Source organism: Lutra lutra, chromosome 14, assembly GCF_902655055.1.
Source record: "Lutra lutra chromosome 14, mLutLut1.2, whole genome shotgun sequence".
Lineage (NCBI taxonomy): Eukaryota > Metazoa > Chordata > Mammalia > Carnivora > Mustelidae > Lutra > Lutra lutra.
The window spans coordinates 47,627,190-47,651,938 of NC_062291.1; the positions used below are offsets into that span (position 1 = coordinate 47,627,190).

General features: G+C 35.8%; 1 protein-coding gene across 5 annotated transcripts in view; it reads left to right on the forward strand.

The window, feature by feature from the left end:
* The window catches only part of MAPK8 (mitogen-activated protein kinase 8), a 108,360-nt gene that overhangs the window by 52,129 nt on the left and 31,482 nt on the right, over positions 1-24,749 (forward strand). For all 5 annotated transcript variants that reach the window (XM_047701939.1, XM_047701940.1, XM_047701941.1 and 2 more), the window contains 2 exons: positions 15,678-15,848; positions 20,007-20,136. In XM_047701939.1, coding sequence (XP_047557895.1) covers positions 15,727-15,848; positions 20,007-20,136 — 252 coding nt within the window. In that variant the 5' untranslated portion in view covers positions 15,678-15,726. The remainder of the gene's footprint in view (positions 1-15,677; positions 15,849-20,006; positions 20,137-24,749) is intronic.

Genomic DNA, 24,749 nt, shown 5'->3' on the forward strand with positions numbered 1-24,749 from the left:
AGAAACTAAAGCAAAACACAATGAAAGTGATCCAAAAAAGTTCAGCATATGCAAGGATAGGAAGTGCAGCTGTATCTCACAAGGGTCTGGGACCAAAAATGGGTCCTGAATTAGTATCAAGGCTCTCTCTGTCTCCGTATTCCTCACCTTCCCCACAAGGTATCTTGTCTCTAGCTTCTACTTCATTGTTTTTTCTCTACTGGCTTCTCTGTTTCCTTTGACTGCAAAGCTAACCCACAGCCTCTTAGTTTTTCTCCCAATAACACATTCCCTGGAGAAAGTCTAAGTGACTCATTAAGTCAGTCATCTCCCCTAAGTCTAATCAGCCCATGGCCAGGAGAGCATATAGCAGAAACAACGGCTTCAGAGCCTGCCCCTCTCATAATTAAGGGGGTGCAGTGAGTTGTGGGCTGGGTAAATTTCTGAGAATCAGTTTCAGAACATCAGTCTGACATCAGAGTGAAGAATTGAAGGCAGGGGACTAGAGGCCTTTATAGGACAATACAGTGATTGAGGCAATCAATAATGTTGGTCAGAGTTAGAGTGGTGAATTAGAGAATGAGTTTGTGATAGATTAAAAATAGGATCTCCAGAATTGTATGGTAAATTGGATATGGGAGAATAGAGAATCAAGGATAATGTCTGTTTCTGGCTTGAATAACTGAGTTCATGATGGTAGTACCCAGAGCTGAAAAGAACATAGAAGAAGGTTCAGTGGGGATTGGAAGAGATGGAATGAATTCTTCATTTTTACAGATGCAGAGTTTGAGGTAGCTTTGAGACATTTAAATGGAGATGCCTAATAGACCATTGAATGTATGCATCTAGGGCAGAGGAAAAAGCTCAAGAGTAGATAAATGTTCAAAAGCTAGTTTTAAGTGGTAACTGAAGTCATGAGAGTGGTAAGATGGCCCTGGAAGAGATAACAAGAGAAGAGCCAGGAGAGCCCTGGAGACGGTCCTGTTTAAGGGCTGGCAGGCAGGGAAAAGGAGCCTGCAGAGGAAGACTAAGAAAGAATGGAAGGTGAGAAAAATCAGAACATGCAATGCTTTTGGGAACTCAGAGAAGGAGAATGTGGTGAACAGGGCCAGATTCTGCTGATCAGTGATAAGAAGTACAGTTCTCTTGACTTTCAGAGCAAGGCATTTGTTGAGCACCTTGGCAAATGAGTTTAATGGAAGTGAAAACGGAAGCAGAGGATTGAGGACTCTATGAGGGGTAAAGAGGTCGGAATAACATGAGAATTTGAGAGGAAGGAGAGAGAGGGACCTATGATTAGAGATTGCTGTTGATAGTGAAATAGGGTTTTTAAGTGTGTATATGTATTTTTTTTTTTTTTTTGATAGCAGAGCCTTAGTCATTTTTGAGTGCTAGGAGAAAGAGTGATGATTATTTGAGCAACAGGAGAGTTATCCAGAGCACTGTTACAGTATAATAGTGAAGCAAAAATAAATATATGGATATTGGTTTGGCAAGAGAAACTAAAGTATTTCCTGACTTTGGTTTTCTCCAGGAAGGGATCGCTTTTAACTCTAAGTAAGGTAGGGTTGAGATTTAAGAAACAGGGTGACTATTTGAGATAGAGTCAGTTGATCCTTGAACAATGCGGGAGTAGGAGCACCAGGCCTTGCACAGTGGAAAATCTGCATCTAACATTTGATTTCCCCAAACTTCACTACTTATAGCCCTCTGTTCATTATAACCCTTACTGATAATATAGTTGATTAACTATATCATATATATATATATATATGACTACATCATATATATAATATCATTATATATATGTATTATATACTGTATACTTAAAGTAAGCTAGAGAAAAGAAAATGTTACCTAGAAAATCATAAGGAAGATAAAATATATTTATAGTAGTGTATTTACTGAAAAAAAAATTCATGTATGCAATGACCTGAACAGTTCAAATCCTGTGCCATTCCTTGGTCAACTGTATTGTAGAAATTAGGGAAGAGAGCTGACTAGGGAAATCTAGGGTTTTCTAGATTCAAGAGCAGGCCCGGATTTGGGAACTTGTAAGTGGCTCTTCAGAGGATTCAAGAGATAGTGGAGCATGAAGGGTGATTGTAAGGATTTGAGGAGTAATTGTGACTTTTGGTAACATGTTTACTGCCAATTTATGATGTGTATTATGTGTGATTTTTGTCTCCCTATATACTAACATTTAAAAAATAATAGGCTTAGACTATGGGCCTTGAAAAGCAATACCAGTATGCACCATTGTGTTTTTTGTTCAGCAGCTTCTGTGTAGGCTCAAGAGGAGGAGCAGCCAGTTTGGTCCATACTGTGCTATTTCAGGATGGTATATGAAGGAAAGAGCAGGGATGTTGGTAAAACAGATATCCCTGGAAAGATGTTGGAAAGAATAGAGCAGGGATGTTGGCTTAGTTGTGGTCTAACTAATACCACTGGAATGTAAGATGAAGGAAAAAAGTAAAAACATGAGAGGACTAATGGGAAGGTAGAGTTGTTAAAAGCCTGGAGGTCCTTTTCTGCAAAGAATAAATGAGAGTGACTCTAAAGGAAAATGAATGAGTACTTTCTTTAGAGATTTCCAACCTTTGTTACTAGAAGAATGGTTACTGCTGACAAAGGAAATAGATACGGAAGTAAGAACAAGTTTTAGAAAAGTTTGATTTTAACTAGAGTTTGAATACCTATGGAACATACTCACATGACCAAGAGACAGTTGAATATATAGGAGAGAGGTCCGGGCCAGAAACAAAATTCAGAGATCATAATTGAAGTCGTGAATTTACCAAGGAAGAGAAATATATAGAAAGGTACAGTCTTCTTAGGTATGGTATGCATTTAAGGAGTGAGAAAAAGAAGTAGAGAAAAGTTGCTTGCCAGGTTTGACAGCAGTTTGCAGAGTGGTTCGGGAGGAGTTGATTGAGCAGGCCTGGATTTAGGAACTTGTTAGTGGTTCTTCAGAGGATTCAGGAGATAGTGGAGCATGAAGGGTGGTTGTAAGGATTTGAGGAGTAATTGTGACTTTTGGTAACATGTTTACTGCCAATTTATGATGTGTATTATGTGTGATTTTTGTCTCCCTGTATACTAACATTTAAAAAATAAAACTTTGATTAGCTTCTTTGTAAAAATTTATTAACCAGGTCTGGCTTTCTGAAATGGAGTACACTGGTCATTTAATTTCTTAATGCCTCAGGAGTATCATAATTATTGATTATTCAGGGTTATAGTCCTGCTGGGGCTTTTTAATCCTAAAATCACTTATTCTTGTACTTAGTGAGTCTAGCATACTTTGCTTTTCTAGGCTTTCTTCCTGTGTGCCTTTTGTTGCATTATATCATTAGACATTATTATTCAAGGATCCTTTTCCTTCAAAGTACTTCATTGTTTTATAGGTTAAAATTGTTAGCGTCCCCTTTAAGAACAAGTAAATACAGTAAGTTGGTTAGCACTGTTGTCTTTCATGAATCAAAAAATCCAAACCAAGGAAAAAGCCATTTTATCACTTCTGCCATTTAACATGTGGGACACCCATGTTATGTTTAAATTGCCTTTTCAGTGATTTCATGAGCTTTTTCCATATCTAGGTTATTGAATTATAACAGCAAGTCATAAATCTTGGGAAGTGTGAGGGAAGGAGGATTAGAGGAGAAATATTTAGTGTGTGCTATAAATTTATGCAGGAAAAAAATCTGTGTTTTTAGTCTCTAGCTTTTGTTGCTGTTATTGTGTTGGTAGTGAAAAAGATTTTTATGGTACAAGGTATAGGTCTTACTCAGTGAAGAGCAAACTGAAGATGAGTTAGAGGTTAAAATTAAAGGTATTTTTGAGTGATTGATTATAGGTTTGTAACTAGACAATTAAACCTTTTAATTAATCTTGTAAATCTTCAGCTTAGATTTGTTATATCTGGTTATCACAGTTAGATGGAAATGCTGTTTTTCTTCCCCATCTTGCTGAGCTTTCAGATTTTGAAACAAAGTGTGATTTACTCTGAAATTCAGTGATTATTTTTTTTTCTCCTGGGAGCAGCATATTTAATTACAGAAAGTTCTTTGTAATGGAATCACTTTCTTCCAACACCTACCTAGCACTTTTTTTCAAAATTCTGATCATAATTACACTGCTGGCAAGATAGACTAGTGGTAATTATATGTGGAATTAACTAATATGAATAAAATTCCCTGTAAAATGCATCTAGGACACTTCTCATTTTCTATTCCTAATTTGTGGTTTTAGGAAGTGTCTCTTGTAGTGGTTAAATGTGATCAACATTTTCTTCTCTTGTGAGCCTGAGAATCTTATTACTAGAAGACTTGGCAAAAGTTATAATTAGAAAACGTCAGGCATTTGAATCTTTCTCAAGGAATGAGTTCTTTTGTATGATCAGTTTTTCCAATAGCAGAAGAGTTAGCCCAAGGTACCATACTGTGTAAAAATGCCTTAAAGCTATAGGTATTCTTTCCTGCCTAAGAACGCAAAAAAAAATGTTATAGGAATCTACAAGTATACATTTTTCTTAGCTTTAAAATGGAAGTACCTTTTGAGTACCTTGAGATATAGTATATTCTTACAAATCAGGTTACTTTTTTTTTTTTTAAGGTTTTTATTTATTTGCCAGAGAGAGAGAAAGCAAGCACAGGCAGAGGGAGAAGCAGGCTCCCCGCTGAGCAATGAGCCTGATGCAGGAATCGATCCCAGGATCATGGGATCATGACCTGAGCTGAATGCAGACACTTAACCGACTGAGCCACGTAGGCGTCCCTAGGTTACTTATTTTTATTAAATTGAATGTCACTGAGAAAATTCCCATTGCGTTTTAACCTCTAACATTAACAATCTAGATATAATTGAGCAGCCCAGAGCTAGCTTTCTAATATTTTGAGATTTTTGCCATTTTCAGGACAAAGTAATTTTAGAATCTTGGATACCAGCTAAGAAAAATGTGAATGGTAATAGAATATACATATTGGGTTGTTACTTTTGTTTCAAAAGTAGTCAGAAGCATGCCACTTTACTGCCGAGGACATTGCTATAAAGTCCCGAGATCTTTAATAAATAATTTGAATGTCTGAAGTCTTAGAAACTGGTTCTGAAGCTTAGGGATTTCATGTGGCTGCTACTATTTTAATTAAAGGGATCCACCTCAAAATACAGAAATTGTGAAGGGACACTGGTGTTAGCATTATTTTGTGGTTGTGATATAATAAACCTATTCAGGTAAGCTCAATTAAGAGATAAATCTATTTTATAAATAGATCTTATAAAAACCAGTTGCTGAAGTACAAACTGGGCCTTACTTTCTCCACTCCCTGTGTGGTGGGGGTTGAATTCTCCTAGAAAAGAGGGCATGCTAGATATGATTGCTGCATAGTAGAAAGAATTGGTAGTGGCCCAGGCACCAGGTTATCTTTTGGCAGGAATACTTTCTCTCTGCACTCAGTGGATAACTAAAGAAGCATACTAATTATTCTAATGCTTAAAGGGTTTGCCCTCTACCTTTTTTTTTTTTTAACAGAGGATCTGTGGGAATAGGTTCTAACCTCCTCTTTGTAAGTGAGTAGTGCACAAAAGAAGGAGAATAAGGAAGAGTCTCATATTTAGAGGGGCATTATTTCAGCCCTCATATAGGTTCATTTAGCTTCTTACTTTCACAAAGTCAGAATTTGGTGAATTAATTCTTCTAAGGTTCTGACCTCTTCCTAGAAGCTTCATTATTTTAATGCTTCTGGTAGTGACATTTCATCTTACATGAGTTTAACTATAAATATCCAGCCATGCCTGTCTTAATGGACAGATAAAATGAAAGAAGTGACAGGAATCGGCTTGTGCCCTTCATATAGGAATCTGCTGTTCTGTTTTAATTAGTTCCTGTGTTTCCCATTGGGTGAACATCTCATATTTAGTGTGGCCTTGAGAAGTTATTGTATATGATGATTTAAATAATTTTTAGGATTGATTTTGACTGTGCAAGTTTTATGTATTATTTAGATTTGACTCTCATACACTGGAGTTAGAGTCTAAAGTCAGTATATAAAGCCAAAATCAGAACCACTCTTGAAAGTTCACTAATTCATAAAAGACAATATAAAATTCTTTTGTGTACACACACACATTCCTGAAAATTAATTTTTATGAACACTTAAATTGGAAAAATCACTAAGCTAGAGTGTAAAATATACTCTAGGAAAAAGAAAAGTATAGTAGTGTCTGTATGTTCACACCATTCAGCTTTAGAGATGGTGGACAGGTAGAGAATTCTGTTTCTCTTTGTTGATTTTACTTCATTCTGTTTTAATAATAAGCTTCTTAAGTCTTAATATTTACTAATAGCTTATTTGTTGCAAGGATTATAGGAGCTTGTTGAGTTTCACTTTTCTGTAGGGTAACTTCTGAAGTTAGTTGGCTAAATTCTAAGCTTAGCCATTAAATATATTTGTGATGCAACCCAAGTTATTTTCTGTTGTCTGTAAGGCCTTTTAGTGTGGCTGCATTGAACTCACTCTTTTTTCCCCTAAATAATTTTAATATTACTGTTTTATTTAACTTGTTTGTCTCCACATTCAGGCTTACCAGACCAGCCATTTTATAGGTGGGCAAACCTGATAGTGGTGGAGTTTTGTTCCTTGTGTAGACATCACGGAAATAAACCTTGAGTCATAAAAAACTAATTCAATCTTTTTTTTCCTTCTAATGAAGGAAAACACTGATGAAAATAGAACAATTTATTATGTAATTTGTGACTTTAAAAAGATTCATATTCTTGGCGAACTTCTTTAAGCAGTTAGTATTAAATTATAACTGTTACAGAGAGCTGTTATGTTGAAAATCTGAAGATGTAGAGGACAGTCCTTACCCTCAAAAAGATCACAGGCTGGGGATGCCTGGGTGGCCCAGTTGGTTAAGTGTCTGACTCTTGGTTGCAGCTCACGTCATGATCTCAGGGTTGTTGGATTGAGCCCTGCCTCGAATCCTTGTGGGCTCTGAGCTCAGCATGGAGTCTGCTTGGGATTTCTCTCTCTCCCCCTCTCCTTGCATGCTCTCTCTCTCTCTCTCTCAAATAAAGTCTTTAAAAAGAGAGAGAGATTGCTGTCTGGTAATAAAATCTGCATATTTAAATATACAGAGTAGTTTGAATAAGAAATTAGGTTCATGCTGGTTTGAGTAGAAAAAGCTTCATGAGTATCATACTTAAGCTAGTCTTGAGTAGATGAATTGGGATAGAGAAAAAAAACGGTGAAAATATTTCACAAAAAGGAAAGAGAAATGAGGAAATTTTAGGTGCATGAGAGTTTTGGGGGATGATAATTTAGCCATGTTGACATTGAGTTTAGTGTTTTTGCTAGAGAACTAATAGGTGAAATTTGAAGACTAGAGCTGAACTTCAACATTTCCACATTTGATTGTATGTTAGCCTTTTTGAGACTCAGTTTAGTCATCTGTTGAATGGGATAATAATGCTTATCTTTTCTCTTATTGCTATGAGCCCCCTAACCAGTCACATGTAAATTCTACAACTATAGTTCCTTTGTTTTTTTTTTTTTTTTTTTTTTTTTTTAAAGATTTTATTTATTTATTTGACAGAGAGAGATCACAAGCAGGCAGAGAGGCAGGTAGAGAGAGAGGAGGAAGCAGGCTCCCTGCTGAGCAGAGAGCCGGATGTGGGGCTCGATCCCAGGACCCTGAGATCATGACCTGAGCCAAAGGCAGCGGCTTAACCCACTGAGCCACCCAGGCGCCCCAGTTCCTTTGTTTTTAATCCAAGAAGAGAACTTCCTGAATAGGGGCCATGAGAGTCATCAGTGACCAATACCATTTATTCCTCACACTCTTTGCCGTCCCAGTATCATCATGGAGAGAACAGGAGAACAAATGCATCCTCCGTAATGTCACTAATATCCTTCATGTCCTCGTCTTGGAAATTGATCCTTCCATCTCAGTCTTGATGGTATTTTCTGATGGCACAGCTACACTAGTATCTCCATCTGTATGGCCATGCATGTGTTCTGGATCCCATTCCTTTCTGCCTTTTCAGAGAGATGGTGCTATCTGAAACGTCATTTTTCTTTTTCATTCCCCTATTCTCACTCTCTCTATATTGGATTCTTACTATAGTAGGTAAATGTGTTTATGTTGTCTTTGTGTTGTATATGCTATGCTATACTATGATATGTATTTATATAATTATTCTCCCTTGACCATTTACTTTCCTCTATCAGTTTCCTCTCTTTTTTGCTAAATGTCTCTTAAGAAATACTGATACCACTTAACCTGTTTCTAAAATCATATCCTACCTATACCTCAGCTCATTCCAGTCTAGCTTCTATGAACCCCATTACTCTACTCGTGGTTTCTTTGGTATTTCTGCAGCATTCACTGCTATTGGCCACTGTTCTTTAAAACACCTCCTTTCGGGGCACCTGGGTGGCTCAGTGGGTTAAAGCTTCTGCCTTCGGCTCAGGTCATGATCCCAGGGTCCTGGGATCGATCCCCACATCGGGCTCTCTGCTCGGCGGGGAGCCTGCTTCCTCCTCTCTCTCTCTCTGCCTGCCTCTCTGCCTACTTGTGATCTCTGTCTGTCAAATAAATAAACAAAATATTAAAAAAAAAAGTGTTAAAAAAATAAAACACCTCCTTTGGCTTCTCCAGTGTGTTCTCTCATTTTCTGTGTCTAGCTATCTCTTCTCTGACTTCTTTGTTGGCTTATCATTTTTTTTAAAGATTTTATTTATTTATTTGACAGAGATCACAAGTAGGCAGAGAGGCAGGCAGAAAGAGAGGAGGAAACAGGCTCCCCACCGAGCAGAGAGCCTGATGCAGGACTCGATTCCTGGACCCTGAGATCATGACCTGAGCCGAAGGCAGAGGTTTTAACCCACTGAGCCACCCAGGCTCCCCTGTTGGCTTATCTTTTTTTCTTAATTGCTCATTAAATGTGACTGTTCACAAAGCTGAATCTTGGGTCTCTCTCCCTTCCTCCTTCACTCTTCTTGAGTAACGTCATTCTCATTGGTTCAACAACAACTCTTAAGTTCATATCTTTTACCCACATTCCCCTCTGAGGTCCAGTTCTGTATCTGGCTACAGATACTTGATATGTACATCTGGATGTCTTAGAGATATCGCAGACTCAATGTATTTATAACTGTTCCTCTCCCTTCAAACCCTTTTTCACCACCAAGAATTTTTTTTAAATTTTGGACTCAATATTAGTGTGTTGGTGAAGGACTCAAATCTTCTCTCTACCCCTTACTAATTCTGTAACCATAAGCAATTAACCTTTCTAAGACTTAATTTCATCATGTGAAAGATAGAAAAAGAGCAATTCCAATCTTAACATAAGGAAACATCACACAAAATGAGTACTTGGGATTTATGCTGCTAGCCAAGTAGTAGTAACAAGAACTGAATTTACCCTTTAGCCATAAACAACTGGAAAACCTTTGTGAGGATTAAAGAAAATTTATAAGGCACTTGAAATAAGAAAGACCTGGCATAAAGTAAAGCCTATATAAGTGTTTGTATTTATTTTATTATATGGATATGATAACAAATTGTGGGAAGAAGCTAAAATGATGAGTAAATTTTAGTATTAAATGGTTATATTAAAAAGTTTTCCAGCCAACACTTAAGCTTCCATTTTAAGAAACTAGAAGAGAATAGCAATCCCAAAACAAGCAAAAAGAAGGAAATAAAGACAAGAGCAGGAACCAGAGAAACAGAAAAGTGCAAAACAATAGAGAAAGTCATAAATAAAATCTAACTTTTTAAAATGCTCAAAAATAGTGCTAAAGTTCTAGCCAGACTGATCAGGGGGAAAAAAAAAAAAAGGAAGAAAAGACAGGTTACAGTATAGGGTTGAAAGAGGATACATGATTAAAGATCCTATAGATATTATATTGGACAACGTATATGGAATTAGCAAATTCCTTGGAAAACACAAAACTGCTAAACCTTATTTAAGAAGAAATAGATAACCTGAATAGTCCTATGTATATATATATATGTATATATAAAATTTTGATTTGCAGTGAAGACCTTACCTCAAAAAGACACTTATCCTAGAAGTTTTCATGGAGACATTTTATCAAACATTCAAGATGAAGTAATATCACTTCTACACAAAGTCTTCCAGAAAATAAAGGAGGGAACACTTCCCAACTCATTTTATGAGGTTAGCATTATGCTACCGTGAAAGAAAACTGCAGACAAGCATTCCCCATAAAAATAAATGGAAAGGCCTTCAACAGAATTTTAGCCAAATGAATCAGTAATATAAAAAGGATACTTTTGACCAAGTGGGATTCATTACAGGAATACATGGGTGGTTCAACATTTGAAAATCAGGGTACTTCATATGAACCAACTAAGAAAACAAAATTATATGATTGTCTCAGTAGATTCAGAAAAATCATTTGACAAAATTCATTGCTTATAATGGGGCGCCTGGGTGGCTCAGTGGGTTAAAGCCTCTGCCTTCGGCTCAGGTCCTGGTCCCAGGGTCCTGGGATCGAGCCCCGCATCTGCTCTCTGCTCAGCAGGGAGCCTGCTTCCTCCTCTCTCTCTCTGCCTGCCTCTCTGCCTACTTGTGATCTCTATCTGTCAAATAAATAAATAAATCTTTAAAAAAAATTCATTGCTTATTAATACAAAAAACTGTTAGTGAAATAGGACTTAAAGGGAACTTTCTCATCTTGTTAATGGCCATTTAGTAAATGTTTGTTAAACATTGTTTAACAATGTTTTACAGAAAATTGTTAAAGGCCATTTAGTAAAATCCTGTCATTTATATACTTAGTGGTGAAAGACTGAATGGCTTTCCCCTCAGATCAGGAACCAAGGGAAATGATGTTTGCTCTTACCACTTCTATTCAGGATTGTATGGAAAATGGTAGTTAGTACAGTTGGGCAAGAAAAGTAATGCAGAGGCATCCAAGTTGAAAATGAAGAAATGAAACTGTTTGTACATGTGGAAAATCCTCAAAGAATCCACAAAAAAAGGCTACTAAGACTAATAAATGAGCTTAGTACAAAGTTATTATACAAAAAACTTTTTTTATATGTACTAGCAATGAACAGTTGAAAATTTAAAAATAAGTTAACATTAAAACATTTACAGTAGTACCCAGAATATTAATACTAAGGAAAAATTGAACAAAATTTTGCAAGGCCTATATATTGGAAACTGTGAAGGGTTACATATTATGTGATTTCACTTACATAACATTATTTAAATGAAAAAAAAATTGTAGTGGTGGAAGCATCCTAGTTGCCAGGGGTAAGGTTGGCAAGAGTGTGTAATTATATAAAGGGCTAGCACAAAGGATTTTCTTTGATGAGATGAAACACTTCTGTATTCTGATTGTTATTACACTAATAGGTGTATGTGATAAATTTACATACAAAGTACATGTAAAAACTGATAAAATCTGAATAAAGTCTGTAGTTTGTTTAATATTATTGCACCAGTGTCGGGTTTTCTTTTTCTTTTTTTTTTTTTTTTTAAGATTTTATTTATTTATTTGACAGACAAAGATCACAAGTAGGCAGAGAGGCAAGCAGAGAGAGAGGAGGGGAAGCAGGCTCCCTGCTAAGCAGAGAGCCTGATGCAGGGCTCGATCCCAGGACCCCGGGACCATGACCTGAGCCGAAAGCAGAGGCTTTAACCCACTGAGCCACCCAGGTGCCCCCAGGTTTTCTTTTTCTAATAGTATGCACCAACGTCAACTTTCTCATTTTGATAATTGTGCTGTGGTTATGTCAGATGCTCTTATTTGAGTAAAGCTGGGTGAAGATAGCTAGGATCTTTGTACTATTTTGTAACTTCTGTGTGGTTCTAAAATTATTTCAAAGTAAAATGTTAAAAAAATAAAAAAGACACTTAAGAAAATGGAAATGAAAAGGCAGGCCACAGACTGGGAAAAAATACTTGCACAACATCTGATAAAGGATGTATCTCCAGAATATATAAGTAAGTATTAAAACAATTCTATTTTAAATGGGCAAAAGTGTTAATTAGCTACTTCACCAAAAAAAGATATTGCATATAAGCCTGTGAAAAAATGCTCAACACCATTAATCATTAGGAAACATAAATGTAAACTACAGTAGAATTCCACTTTATACCACTAGCATACTTAAAGTTAAATGGCAATCTAAGAATGTGGAGCAGGTAAAAACTCTTATTTTGCTGCTGGGAATGAAGAATGGTATGGCCACTTTGGAAAACTTTGGCAGTTTCTTATAAAAGTTGAACATAGGACTCAGAATTCCACCCCTAAATATTTACCCAAGATGAATGGCAAAAAATGGATGGATGGATGGATGGATGTTTCTGCTAGCATTGTTTGTAAACCTCCAGACTGGCAACAATCCATATGTCCCAGTGGTATATCCACATGATGAAATACCATTTGGTAGTAAAAGGGAAGCAGCACAGGTGAATAGTAAATGCATTAGGGCAGGGGAACCTGGCTGGCTCTTTTGGTGGAACATGGAACTCCTGATCTTGGGTTTGTGAGTTTGAGCCCCATGTTGGATGTAGAGATAACTTTAAAACATAAAATCTTAAAAAAAAAAATTATGTCACATTAAAGAGCCAGACACACAAATTACATAATGCTGTGTGATTTAACTTATATGAAGATCTAGGAAAGATACAACTAAGCAGTTCATCAGTTGCCAGAGGTTTGTGGGAAATAGAGGGCAGGGATTGACTCACACAGGGAACATTTTCTAGTAATGGAAATAATCTATATCATGGTTTGGGTTGTGGTTATAGGATTGTGTACATTCATCAAACCTTGCACATGCTGTCTGTTCTGCCTAGAAAGCTCCCTTCTCTCCATGCCTGGTTAACTCATATTCAGTGTTCAGATCTTGCTCAAACATCACAGCATCAAGATAATTTTTTCCTGAGCCCAGACTAGTATAGTTTGCTTTTGTTAGCATCCTGTCCTTTCCCTTCATACTGTCTTTGGAGCCATATTGATACACAGGCAGATACTAAGCAACATAAGGTCTATTTGTCTTTTTTTTTTTTTTTAAGATTTTATTTATTTATTTGACAGACAGAGATCACAAGTAGACAGAGAGGCAGGCAGAGAGAGAGGGAAGCAGGCTCCCTGCTGAGCAGAGAGCCCGATGCGGGACTCGATCCCAGGACCCTGAGATCATGACCTGAGCCGAAGGCAGCGGCTTAACCCACTGCGCCACCCAGGCGCCCAAGGTCTATTTGTCTTAACTGCAAGCTCCATTAAGGGATAGACAGTTGCTGATTACTGTTGTGTTTATTGTACCCAGCATAGAATTTGACTCAGGTATTAAATATTGTGCAACTGAGAGCCTAAGTGAGTAGTTTCCTATTTCTCATTTGTGGGAATGGCAGCTGTGGCATATTTGGAGGGTACCATTGACTGGCCTACCTACTTAACCTGGGGTACTCTGCTGTGCCTGTTCCTGGGGAGTTGTATTACCTGTCATTGCTCAGCTGCTGCCACAGCTTAGTCTAGACTTCTGTTTATGTACCATGGGTACCCCTGCTTCCAGGCCATTCTGTTCTGGGAATAGAGAGAAGCCTTTCCTTGCTATTATGGAGGTTCTGTGCTCTGCCTCTGACCATATGTGCACATTACCAAAGACCATTATTACGGTCTCCGGGTCCTGGGCAGACCGAGTTTCCAGGATCAATATGTAGAATATTTGATGAGGGGCCTTACACCCAACATTTCCCTCTCTTCCCAAATCTTTTCACTTTTATTTCTCCCTATTTCCCTACAGTGGTAGACAGGAGGGAATTCAGGTTACATTAGGAAATTGGTCTGGGTACCTAATACCTGTATTTGATCATCCTTTGAGCATATCTAAATGTTTAAATCATTACCAAACATTTTCTGTAAGCTTCTGGTCTTTCTTCTTAGGCACAATTAATGACATTTGTCATTTCAGGCACTTCTCTCTGTAGTGTTACATAACTAGTTTAGTTACTGATTTTGGAAATAGTTCTCTGGCCACTCTTCAATGTGTCCAAATTATTTATCAGATTTCTCAATTGCTTTCAATTTACTTATCTTCTCTTTTAAAGCTTACACTGTTTGGACTTTTTTGTTTAGTTTCATCACATCTGAGAATCCTCATTAATTTTAATTTTATCTCTTATCTGGATTAGTACAATATCCAAATTAGTACAGTAGTTTACTAGTTTTTCCTCTTCCAGCTTTTGTTCCCCTCCTCTTGCAATATAATCTTCTAGCAGCAGCTAGGATGCTGGTCAAGGTACTCTCACTCTTCACTTCCCAGTGCCTCCCATCCTGCTCTAAGAATTCAGTTGTGTTAAAATCCAGTTCACGAGCTTCTATGTATCTGGCCTTAGGGCCCAATATAGTGTCTGGCACAGGTTAGGCATTTAGTATTTGTTAAATTGATTCTTTGCATTCATTGTAAATCTTATCAGGATTTTGTTTTTGTTAGCATTGTCTTAAAACCATACAAATACACACAATACACAAACACAGTAATACTTTAGACCTAATTGGTTTATTATGGGATGTGCAGAGCATTTTGAAATAGAGCACTTTCATCTAATAAGAATGGATAATCGGTTTGTAAATAAATGCAACTCAAATAGATGGAAAAAGACTACCTTGGCTTGTAGTTGGGCATGTGGTAAAGAGCTGTGGTCAGAACTTAGATCATGCTTTTGAGGCCCCACACAATTCAAAACAGTATTATTTTATTTCACATCCTAATATACTAAATGTTTTTCTCTATATATTTTTCTTATATTTTCTTATTTTTAACTTTATTTTATATCTTCTTATTTTATCTTATATTTTCTACCCTTCTTCTCATCCTTTCAACCATTATAACCTCACATCTGCATGACACTTAATTGTTGGAAATCAGGGGGTTTGTTATGGTGACAGCACTATGCTGTTCTGTATTTGTTACATAGGGATCATACATGCTAACCAGCTTACTAGCCTGCAGTTGGTTGTTTCTTCCATGTCACACTAAATGAGATTGTGAATTATTTTTGAATGTAAGCTTATCAGTTTCTCACAAAAATTAAGGTTTCCATATTTTATAATAAATACATAAAAAGGACTGGTTTTAAATTTTAAGCTATGGAAGTGACCTTAAAAGCATGTTTAGTTTAATTATTTGTTTTTTTCATTTTACAGTTTTCCAATAAATTAAGACACATATGCATATTAATACTAGTGACCTATAGTAGAGAAGCTGTTAACCCTTGTAAACATTTTGTTGTAACTATCAATCATCTCCGTAAGTATAACAGAGGCTAACCAAGCTCTGTGGTATTTTTTTCTAACTGTGGTTTGTTTTTTTTTTTTAACCATTATTTTTCTGTATGTGTGTATGTGTGTGTATGTTTATGTTATGTTAGTCACCATAAAGTACATCGATTTTGATGTAGTGTTCCATGATTCATTGTTTGCATATAATATCTAGTGCTCCTTGCTATACTTGCCCTCCTTAATACCAATCACTAGGCGAACCCATCCTCCCACTCCCCTCCCCTCTAAAACCTTCAGTTTGTTTTAATGAAGCAGCTCTTTTAATATGGTATAGCAATCTGTGTTACTATCAGTGAAGAGGGTGAGGACTTGAATTTTAAGATTAAATAAATTCGTTTTGTTAACATCACATTTTGTTCCATTTTGCAGTTTCTCGGTGAATATTTGGATGAAGCCATTAAATTAATTGTTTGCCATCATGAGCAGAAGCAAGCGTGACAGCAATTTTTATAGTGTAGAGATTGGAGATTCTACATTTACAGTCTTGAAACGATATCAGAATTTAAAACCTATAGGCTCAGGAGCTCAAGGAATAGTATGGTAAGTTTTCACTTCCAAAAATTAGGCAAAGAATCACTAACTGCCATCTTTTCTTATATATACCTTGGTAAATATTTAACTTGTCTCAAAAAATTAAAACTATGAAGTTTAAATTAAAGCTGTAACATGGCAAACTTTTTTATTCTTGGGTTGGTGGTCTTTATTATTCATTAAATGCAACTTTATAAATCAGCACTGCCATCTTTTAAGTATAAAGTATGATTAAATACTTGGTCAAAAGCCATGTAAAGACAAATACCCATATCAGGAAACAATAAGTGGCATGCTTGTCAATTCCATATATACATCTATTCCCATAGCCTGTTGTTTCATAAGAAGCTTCACTTAATCTTCACTTTCATACTATAATGAAACTCTGGAATTTCAAAAATCTTATTTTGCACTGGGGAATGAAGTGAATTAATATCATCTCATTGTATGTGTTTCAAAACTCATATGTATCTTTAAAATTGATTTATTGGCTAATTTCTATGAAAGGCCTAGGGTTTATAGATCAACATGATTCTTTTTTTTTTTAGATTTGTTTATTTGTTTTAGAGAAAGAGCACGCATGGGGTGGGGAGCGGGGGAGCGCAGAGGGATAGAATCTCAAGCCCACTTACAAATGAGCGCAAGCCCAATGTAGCCTGATTTCATGACCCTGAGATCATGACCAGAGCTTAAACCAAAGTCGGACGCTCAACTGACTAAGCCACCCAGGTGCCCCAACATAATTCTTTATAAAATGAAAGGTAGAACACTTTTTGGGACAGTTCTGCTAATGATTTTAGGTCACTAAGTTAGCATAATAAGCTAATGTTTGGGGGAATTCTAAGCCTCACTCCAACATAATTGTGTATTACCTCTTTTTGAACCAGATTCATTTCAGAGTATAAAAAAAAATCAGAAGTGTTTATGACCCTGCAGGTCTCCCAGGTTCTAGAAAAACTCTTGCACATGTACATAAAGAGACATACATAGGGTTGTTCTTTGCAACACCATTTATAATAGCAAAAATTTGTAACAGCAGCAAGTCTATCCATGAGAATAAAAAATTGTGATATCATCATATAGTGAAATACTATACAACATTTAAAATGAACTAGGTTTCAACAGGGACAATCTCAGAAATGAAGTGTTGAGTTTAAAAGGAAAATGCCGAATATATATTATTGTACCATTTTTGTACCATTATTGTACCATTTATAGTTTTAAAATATGCAAAATAGGACCATAAATTTATGGATGCATACATAGGTAGGAAAGTATAAAAATCATTAATAAACACCAAAGTCAGAATAATGCTTACCTCTGAAAATAGAGACAAGGGAGGGGACTTTACCTGTGATAATATATTACTTTTTAAAAAATTCAGCCCTTGGGGCATCTGGGTGGCTCAGTCAGTTAAGTGTCCAATTCTTGATCTCATCCCAGGTCTTGATCTCAGGGTCCTGAGTTTGAGTCCCATGTTGGGCTCCACGCTGGGTATAGAGCCTACTTTAAAAAAAAAAAAAAAAAGGAATTATGGTAAAATACTAAAATCTAACAGATTTCTCTAATGGGAACAGTAGCATTTACTCTCTTTCTTTACTCTTGAAGTAACTTATAATACCAGAAATTTCAGAATTTGGGTAATTTTATAAACTATTATTGGCTGGTTGGTTGTCATTTTAACCAACCACATTTAGCAAACCACAAATTAAATTTAAAGAAAATAGTGTGCTGCAGTCAGTACAGAAAGGATTCTGAAAGCCAGCTCGTGGTTCAGATTCTAGCTTTATGATGTATTTGTGACTCATAGCAAATTAACACTTCTAAGCCAGTTTTCTCACCAAATTTACATGGTTGTTGTAAGGAATGTACTATTGTTTATAAGCTTCTTAATAGTGTTTAAAATGTTTTATGTTGGGTCCCTGGGTGGCTCAGTTGGTTAAGCCTCTACCTTCAGCTCAGATTGTGATTTTAGGATCCTAGCTATTGGGCTCCCTGCTCAGTGGGGAGTCTGCTTCACCCTCTCCTTCTGCCCTGCCCCATGCTCATGCACATACACACACACACACGCTCTCTCTCAAATAAATTTAAAAAATAAATAAAAATATGTTTTCTGGGGGCACTTGAGTGGCACAGTGGTTAAGTATCTGACTCTGTTTCAGCTCAGGTTGTGATCTCCACGTCATAAATTTGAGCCCCACATGGGGTTCCACACTCTATGTGGAGTCAGCTTAAATTTCTCTTTCCCTCTGCCCCTCCCCACTGTGTGCTTTCTCTCTTTCTCTCTCTCTCTTTCTCACTCTCTCTCTAAAATAAGTAAATAAATCTTTAAAAAAAATTTTTTTTAAACTCACTCTGTTACCATCAGAATCAATTGAAGAACTTAATTTTTTTTTAAAGGTATTATTTTGGGCCCATTGATAGTAAGATTCATAGGGGCCTGGTTGGGATCTCTAGTTTGTGCACATTTAAGTATCAACTATTAGAAATCTAACTCTAAATCTAAATACAAAGTGATGCAGCCTACTCAGATACTTCAGAGTTGGAAATATTACTTTGATTTAACAGAATAAAATGTTAATAGAAATAAATTCAGTGCTTACAAATAAAACATACTTGATCTGAAACAGTCAAAACTTCTATTTTTTTATGACCCCTAATGTTTGTTTGTTTTTAAATTGGGGAGAACATATCTGTAAATATGACATTTTCTAACTTAAGATTATAATATTTATGTCTGTTTTGCTATGTGTATCTGTTTTGTATATGCTATGTGTGTATGTATGTGTGTGTATATACAGACACACACACACTATAGTTAAGGCATATATATTATGTGTAGATGTGTCCATTTATGCCAGAGTACCAATGTTTTAATACATATTTCTTCACTACGTTTGATATCAAGTGAGATAGCTAGAGAACAAACTCAAGTTTTCAGTTAGATGAGAGAATAATTTTAATTAGCAGTGTGTAAACTTTCCAAATATCACATAAACAGAAGTCCTACAGTATTTTAGGTAGTCCAGTATGAAAAGTAATAACCTCATGTCTTCATCTTTTGGTCTCAGCTTTGCTTTTAACTTTCTGATTAAACCTTGGGCAATTTAACCTCTAGATGTGGTGAATTCAAATGATTTTTAAAGTCTCTTTCAATCATAATATTCTATAATTTTAAGATAGTTCTCCTTATTTGTGCTTTACTTTCTCTGCTCTGTCATTTGCAAAACATGCTTTTTAGTCAGCATCACATGGTAGAAGATAGGAAGAGTAATGAGGATGGTATTATGTCACAGAATTATAGGTGTTTCATTAACAGTTACAAAGCAGCTTCCAATGTCCTGAGATCCGGCATTTATATTTGTAAACTTGATTTTTTAATTCTTCCTTTAAGACAAATCCTAAGTACTTTTTATATTGTAAAATAACCTTTTATATACCTTTTTATGTGTATTCTTTTCTCTTTCTGCATTCATTTTGTTGTGTCCATGGAAGATGTAAGTGATCTACTTATGTAGAATTCTTCAGCAAGTATTTGGGTAGAATTTATGGCCATATGTATTCTTTTTTTTTTTTTTTAAGATTTTATTTATTTTTTGACAGAGATCACAAGTAGGCAGAGAGGCAGACAGAGAGAGAGAGAGAGGAGGAAGCAGGCTCCCTGCTGAGCAGAGAGCCTGATGTGGGGCTCGATCCCACGACCTGGGATCATGACCCGAGCCGAAGGCAGAGGCTTTAACCCACCGAGCCACCCAGGCGCCCCAACCATATGTATTCTTTAATCCTGTCTTTCCTTGATGTAGGTACAGGGTGAAGGATTCCCTTAGGCTTGAAGCTATCTATTGCACCTGAATACTCATTAAAAATTTGTGCATTGAGTGCCCATTGTATGCTAGGTGGATCTTGGAGGACACCCAATGAACAAGCACTGTGTCTGTCTTCACAGTCCATTGAATATATTAACATTTTAAGAAACAGTTAACAATGCTATACATTGTTGGAATATGCTGTAATAGGTATAGAAGAAGCATGTTGAATATCAAAGATTGGAAATTGATACAATTGCATTTTATCTTTGGAGAAAGTAAGGAATCTGCATGAATGTTTCATAAATTCAGTTTTGCACATTCTAAAGGTTTTTTGTTGGTTTTGAATTTCTTGTTACAGTGCAGCTTATGATGCCATTCTTGAAAGAAATGTTGCTATCAAGAAGCTAAGCCGGCCATTTCAGAACCAGACTCATGCTAAACGGGCTTACAGAGAGCTAGTTCTTATGAAATGTGTTAATCACAAAAATGTAAGTGAACATTTTAGAAAATTTCTTAAGTATAGATGAAATCAAGATTTGTTCATGAATACATAACAAAACCTTTAAAAAATATATTAGATGCTTTAAATTCTTCTGGGTTGAAACATTATTTAAAAGGGGTGTATATCTACACTGTAAATTTTTTCTCAAATTATATCAAAAGAAGACAGCTTCTGAAATTTAGATTGTATAGTTTTCTGACATTTAATTTGCAAAGGGGGTTTTAAAAGAAGTAGGTGTTTTAGAAGAACTTTATTTAGGCTTGATCTCATTCTCTACTTTTTGTTTTCTGTCAGGCTGACATTTCAGGAAACTCCAGCCTTAGCACAGAGATGAAATTGTTCCCATTTTACTTTGACAGTGGAATTTTATTCAATAATATTATATACAAAATTCAAATCATTTCTCCCTACCCTATTCACACTTTTTAAAGTGATACTGATACTCACTGGTCACTTTAGGTTGAAGATAGTCTGTGATTTTATAAAGCAGTTTAGCAGAAACTTGAAAAAATACTTAAATGAAATTAGGGAAATATCCTTAATTCCTTTTCCTTAATGATTATAATGACTTAAACATATAACTTTCATTTTGAGAAGACATAGTTACACTTTTTTAAACTTAATTAAGCATGCTTTTATGATTATTTTAATGGAATGATCTCTCTCAGCCTAGAGGAAATAAACTAGGAGTGAATTATACAAGGGAGAGTTTTATGAAGCGCTAAACCAAAAGCATCTGACTGGAGAGGTCTTGTGGTATTTGTCCAAAGGAGTTTGTAAAATAAAATAAGCTCACTGCTTTCTGATTGCAGATAACACAGTTTACAACATTTTGAGAGCTGTGCACTCTATGTGCTGGAGTTACTAGATTAGTCACTGAGGGGGGAAATTCATGGAAGTTAAGGATGAGGCTTCTTATTTGGGATAATTTATAGTGTTATTTTGAAGACAAATACATAATGAAATACCAAATATTATAAAGCAGTGGAAGTTTGTCAAATTGTGGTAGATGGAAATTAAGTGCTGAGATTTCAGGAGAGAGAAGATTGCATGAGATTTCATGAAATGGAAAGCTTTGAGAAAACATGGCTTTAGACTAATTCTTTAAAATGGGGTAAAATTGGATTGTTGAAGGAAAAGGGCCTCCCAGAGAGAAAGAACAGCATTTAAAAAGAGGTATAGATTAAAGTCAGTGATAGGGAACAAGTCGTGTTAGCCATTCTTATTCTAGATGGGAGCCAGCCATGTTGCTTGTCAGAGTTTTGCTGGTGGCCTTCTGCCCTCAGAGCTAGCTGCTCATGCCCCCTTGTAGTCTGTTTCATGGCGATGATGGTGGTGATATTGCTTAGTTTTGCATTGGGTACATGGCCAATGACTTCTATTTCCCGAGCCTCGGTGACTGCAAAAAAACTTGGTTCCATCGACTAGATGGAGGGCATGGAAAGCCTGTTTCACATAGTTCACCCTCGATGGGTATGGCAGGGTCCATGCAAGCAGTACCCTTGGCACCTACAAGAGTACTGATATAGAGTAGATGTTCAAAACATATTTGTTCAGAGAATGAATATAAAACTAAATATAGTTGACCTATGAACAATGTGGGAGTTAGGAATGTCAACCCCCTGTGCAGTTGAAATCTGCATATAACTTTTGACAACTCCAAACTTGACAACTGATAGCATACTATTGACTGGAAGCCTTACTGATAACATAAGTAGTTGATTAACACATATTTTGTGTATTATATGTGTTCTTAAAGTAAGCTAGACAAAAAACGTTAACTAAAATCATAAGGAAAATTCTCGCACAGTACTGTACTATATTTACCCAGAAAAGTCCATGTATAAGTGTACCTACACAGTTTGAGCCCATGTTGTTCAAGGGTCAGCAATATAGAGAAATCAGAAATAATAATGGAATTTTTATACTCCTAATGGATAGACGTTTTTGTAATGTTTTGCCTTTTCAGCAGTTTCATGTTCCACACAGATAATCTCTTCACTAGTCTAAACATCTCTGTTTTTTCCCACCTCTTTTTTTAATTTTTTTTTAAATTGTGGTAAAATAATATAAATACTATATATATATAGTATATATAATATATATATAATATAAAATTCACTATTCTTAGCCATTTTAAGCATATACTTCAGTGGTACTAGATACATTCAAATCGTTCTGCATTTCCTACTGTTTTCATAGATGCTTTTGAGTTTGTCTTTCAACTTGGTCACTTATCTCCAAACATACTTTAGTATGTCACCTAGCACACAGTACTTCATGTCTGATTGAATTCTCCAAGATAACTGAGGCATGTTACCTCCTCTTAACCATGGACATTATAATCCTATTTAGAAATCAGGTCACCATTTGATTCACATTGTCTTAGCAAATTATTCTTTGTCACAGGCCTGGTAATAGACACATCTTTCCCGTCTTTTACTAAGATTTTATTTATAAATAAGCTCCACACCTGACTTAGGGCTTGAACTTATAACCTCAAAATCAGGAGTCACATGCTGTACTGACTGAGCAAGCCAGGTGCCCCCCATCTTTTACTTTTTGTCTTTTGGTTTTGGAAGTTAAGTATAGTACTTCCTATTCCTCCCTAGAATTTCACATGTGAAATCTGGTTTCTCTTCCCAGACTGTTGGGGATTGCTTTTTCCTTTGTTCTGACTTTTCACTTGCTAGTTTCACATCCCAGTTTTGCTCAGGATGCCTTCATAATTGCTGGATTAGTTCATTAGTGACCCTTGAGTATACCACAAAAATGACATGTGTAACTATAAAAATTACCCATCTCTCCTGAATTCTTCATCTTATTCACATGGATATTATGATGCCTTTTTGAGATCTTCATATTTTCATGTTTCTGGTCATGTTTCTGATCTACTGCTGCTATTCTTTGTTGTCGTCGTCGTTTTATTCACAGAAGGAAGTACAGTTTATCAGTGAATTTTTGCCTGCTCCTAGTAAGTGTTACTTCTCTCAGAGTACTTATATATCAACCACTTAATCAGTCCTTGGCTTTTGTTTGACTCTCCAGTCTTTGATTGATATAATTTCCTTTACTTTCCTTTTTGAAAAGTAAGACAGGTGTCTTAATTTTTTATTTTATAACTACTTTATTGAGATGCAATTCACATACTGTACAGTTTATTCATTTAATGTGTACAATTCAGTGGTTTAGTATATTCACTGGTATATGTGACTTTCCATAGTTCTGGAACATTTTCATCACCTCAGAAAGACTCCATATTGTTTAGCTCTCATTTTCCTATCTCCCACCCCTCTTGGCTCTAAGCAACCACTAATCTCTTGTCTTTATACGCTCTTCATCTTTAACACTTCTCTTCTACTATAGGATTTCTCAGATATGAAGAGTTTTACTATTTCTCCAAGTCTCTAGATGTGCATTCATCTATCTAGGAGGCAGGAATTAATTCATTTAGAGCAGCTAGATGCATTTTTATTATCACTTTCCCTATCTTAAACAAATTTGTTTGACCTTTTCTGATCTGGAAATTATTTTTCTGAGTTTATTCACTGAAGAACTATTTGAATGCCTTCTGTAAGCAAAGCTTTATGCTTAGATGAATGACATAGATTCTGTCCCATGAAGTTGGTCTAGAAAAACTTTCCTATCCCTAATTGTCAACAAATGTTTTAAAAATGTGTGTCAGGTATCTCCCTATGGTGCCAGGGCTGAAAAAGTGAATAATTCTTTCTAACAAAGATCTTGGTGTGATAAGAATGAGGCTTGAAAACAAGACTACATGATACTGTGTTAAATGCCATGATAACATGTAAGATATTGTGGGGACTAAGTAAATATTCAGCAACCTGTCAAGGACTAGAGGTTGTCAGGCTACATAATCAATTTTGAAGGTAACTGGATTCATTAGATAAATATGACAAGGACAGGGAGGAGTATGTTTAAAGGCATTGAAAATTTTTAAAGGTAACATTGTTTAAACTTATTTAGGATGGCTAAAGTATCAAGTTTAATAGAGAGTTTAACAGGAGATGAACTGGGTTGATGTTCTGTCCTTGAAGGAAGGCTTTGAATGTATTGCAAGGGAGTTTTGGATTTTTTTTTTTTTTTCTGGCATTAAGTTTTTGAAGAGGTCCGTAATATCATCTGGTTTTTTTTTTGTTTTGTTTTGTTTTGTTTTGTTTTGTTTTTAACCATATTGTAGGCAATACAATGGAAACCATTGTTTAGGGAACCTTAACGTGAGAAGTAATTATAGCATGAACAATCTAGATGAGATGTTAAAATCCTCTATCTATATAGTAGCACAGGGAATGGGAAGAAGAGGTTAAAGTTCAGCTGACAGAAGAATGGGATAGTATTCTTTTCAACATTTATTATGGTGCAAATACTGAAAAAGTAAAAAAAATCACTGTGAGCCTTCTCTTTTACTGAACCTTCTCTTATAAAAGAGGAGGCACTCTGGAAAAGTAAAGGGTTTGGATAGGAATGATAATGAGTTCAATTTTATATTTTTGAGATTTTCATGTGAAGTGGCAATATATAGGCAATATATATTTGAGACTTACAAACTAAGCAAGGACTTTTTTTTTTAATAAAGAT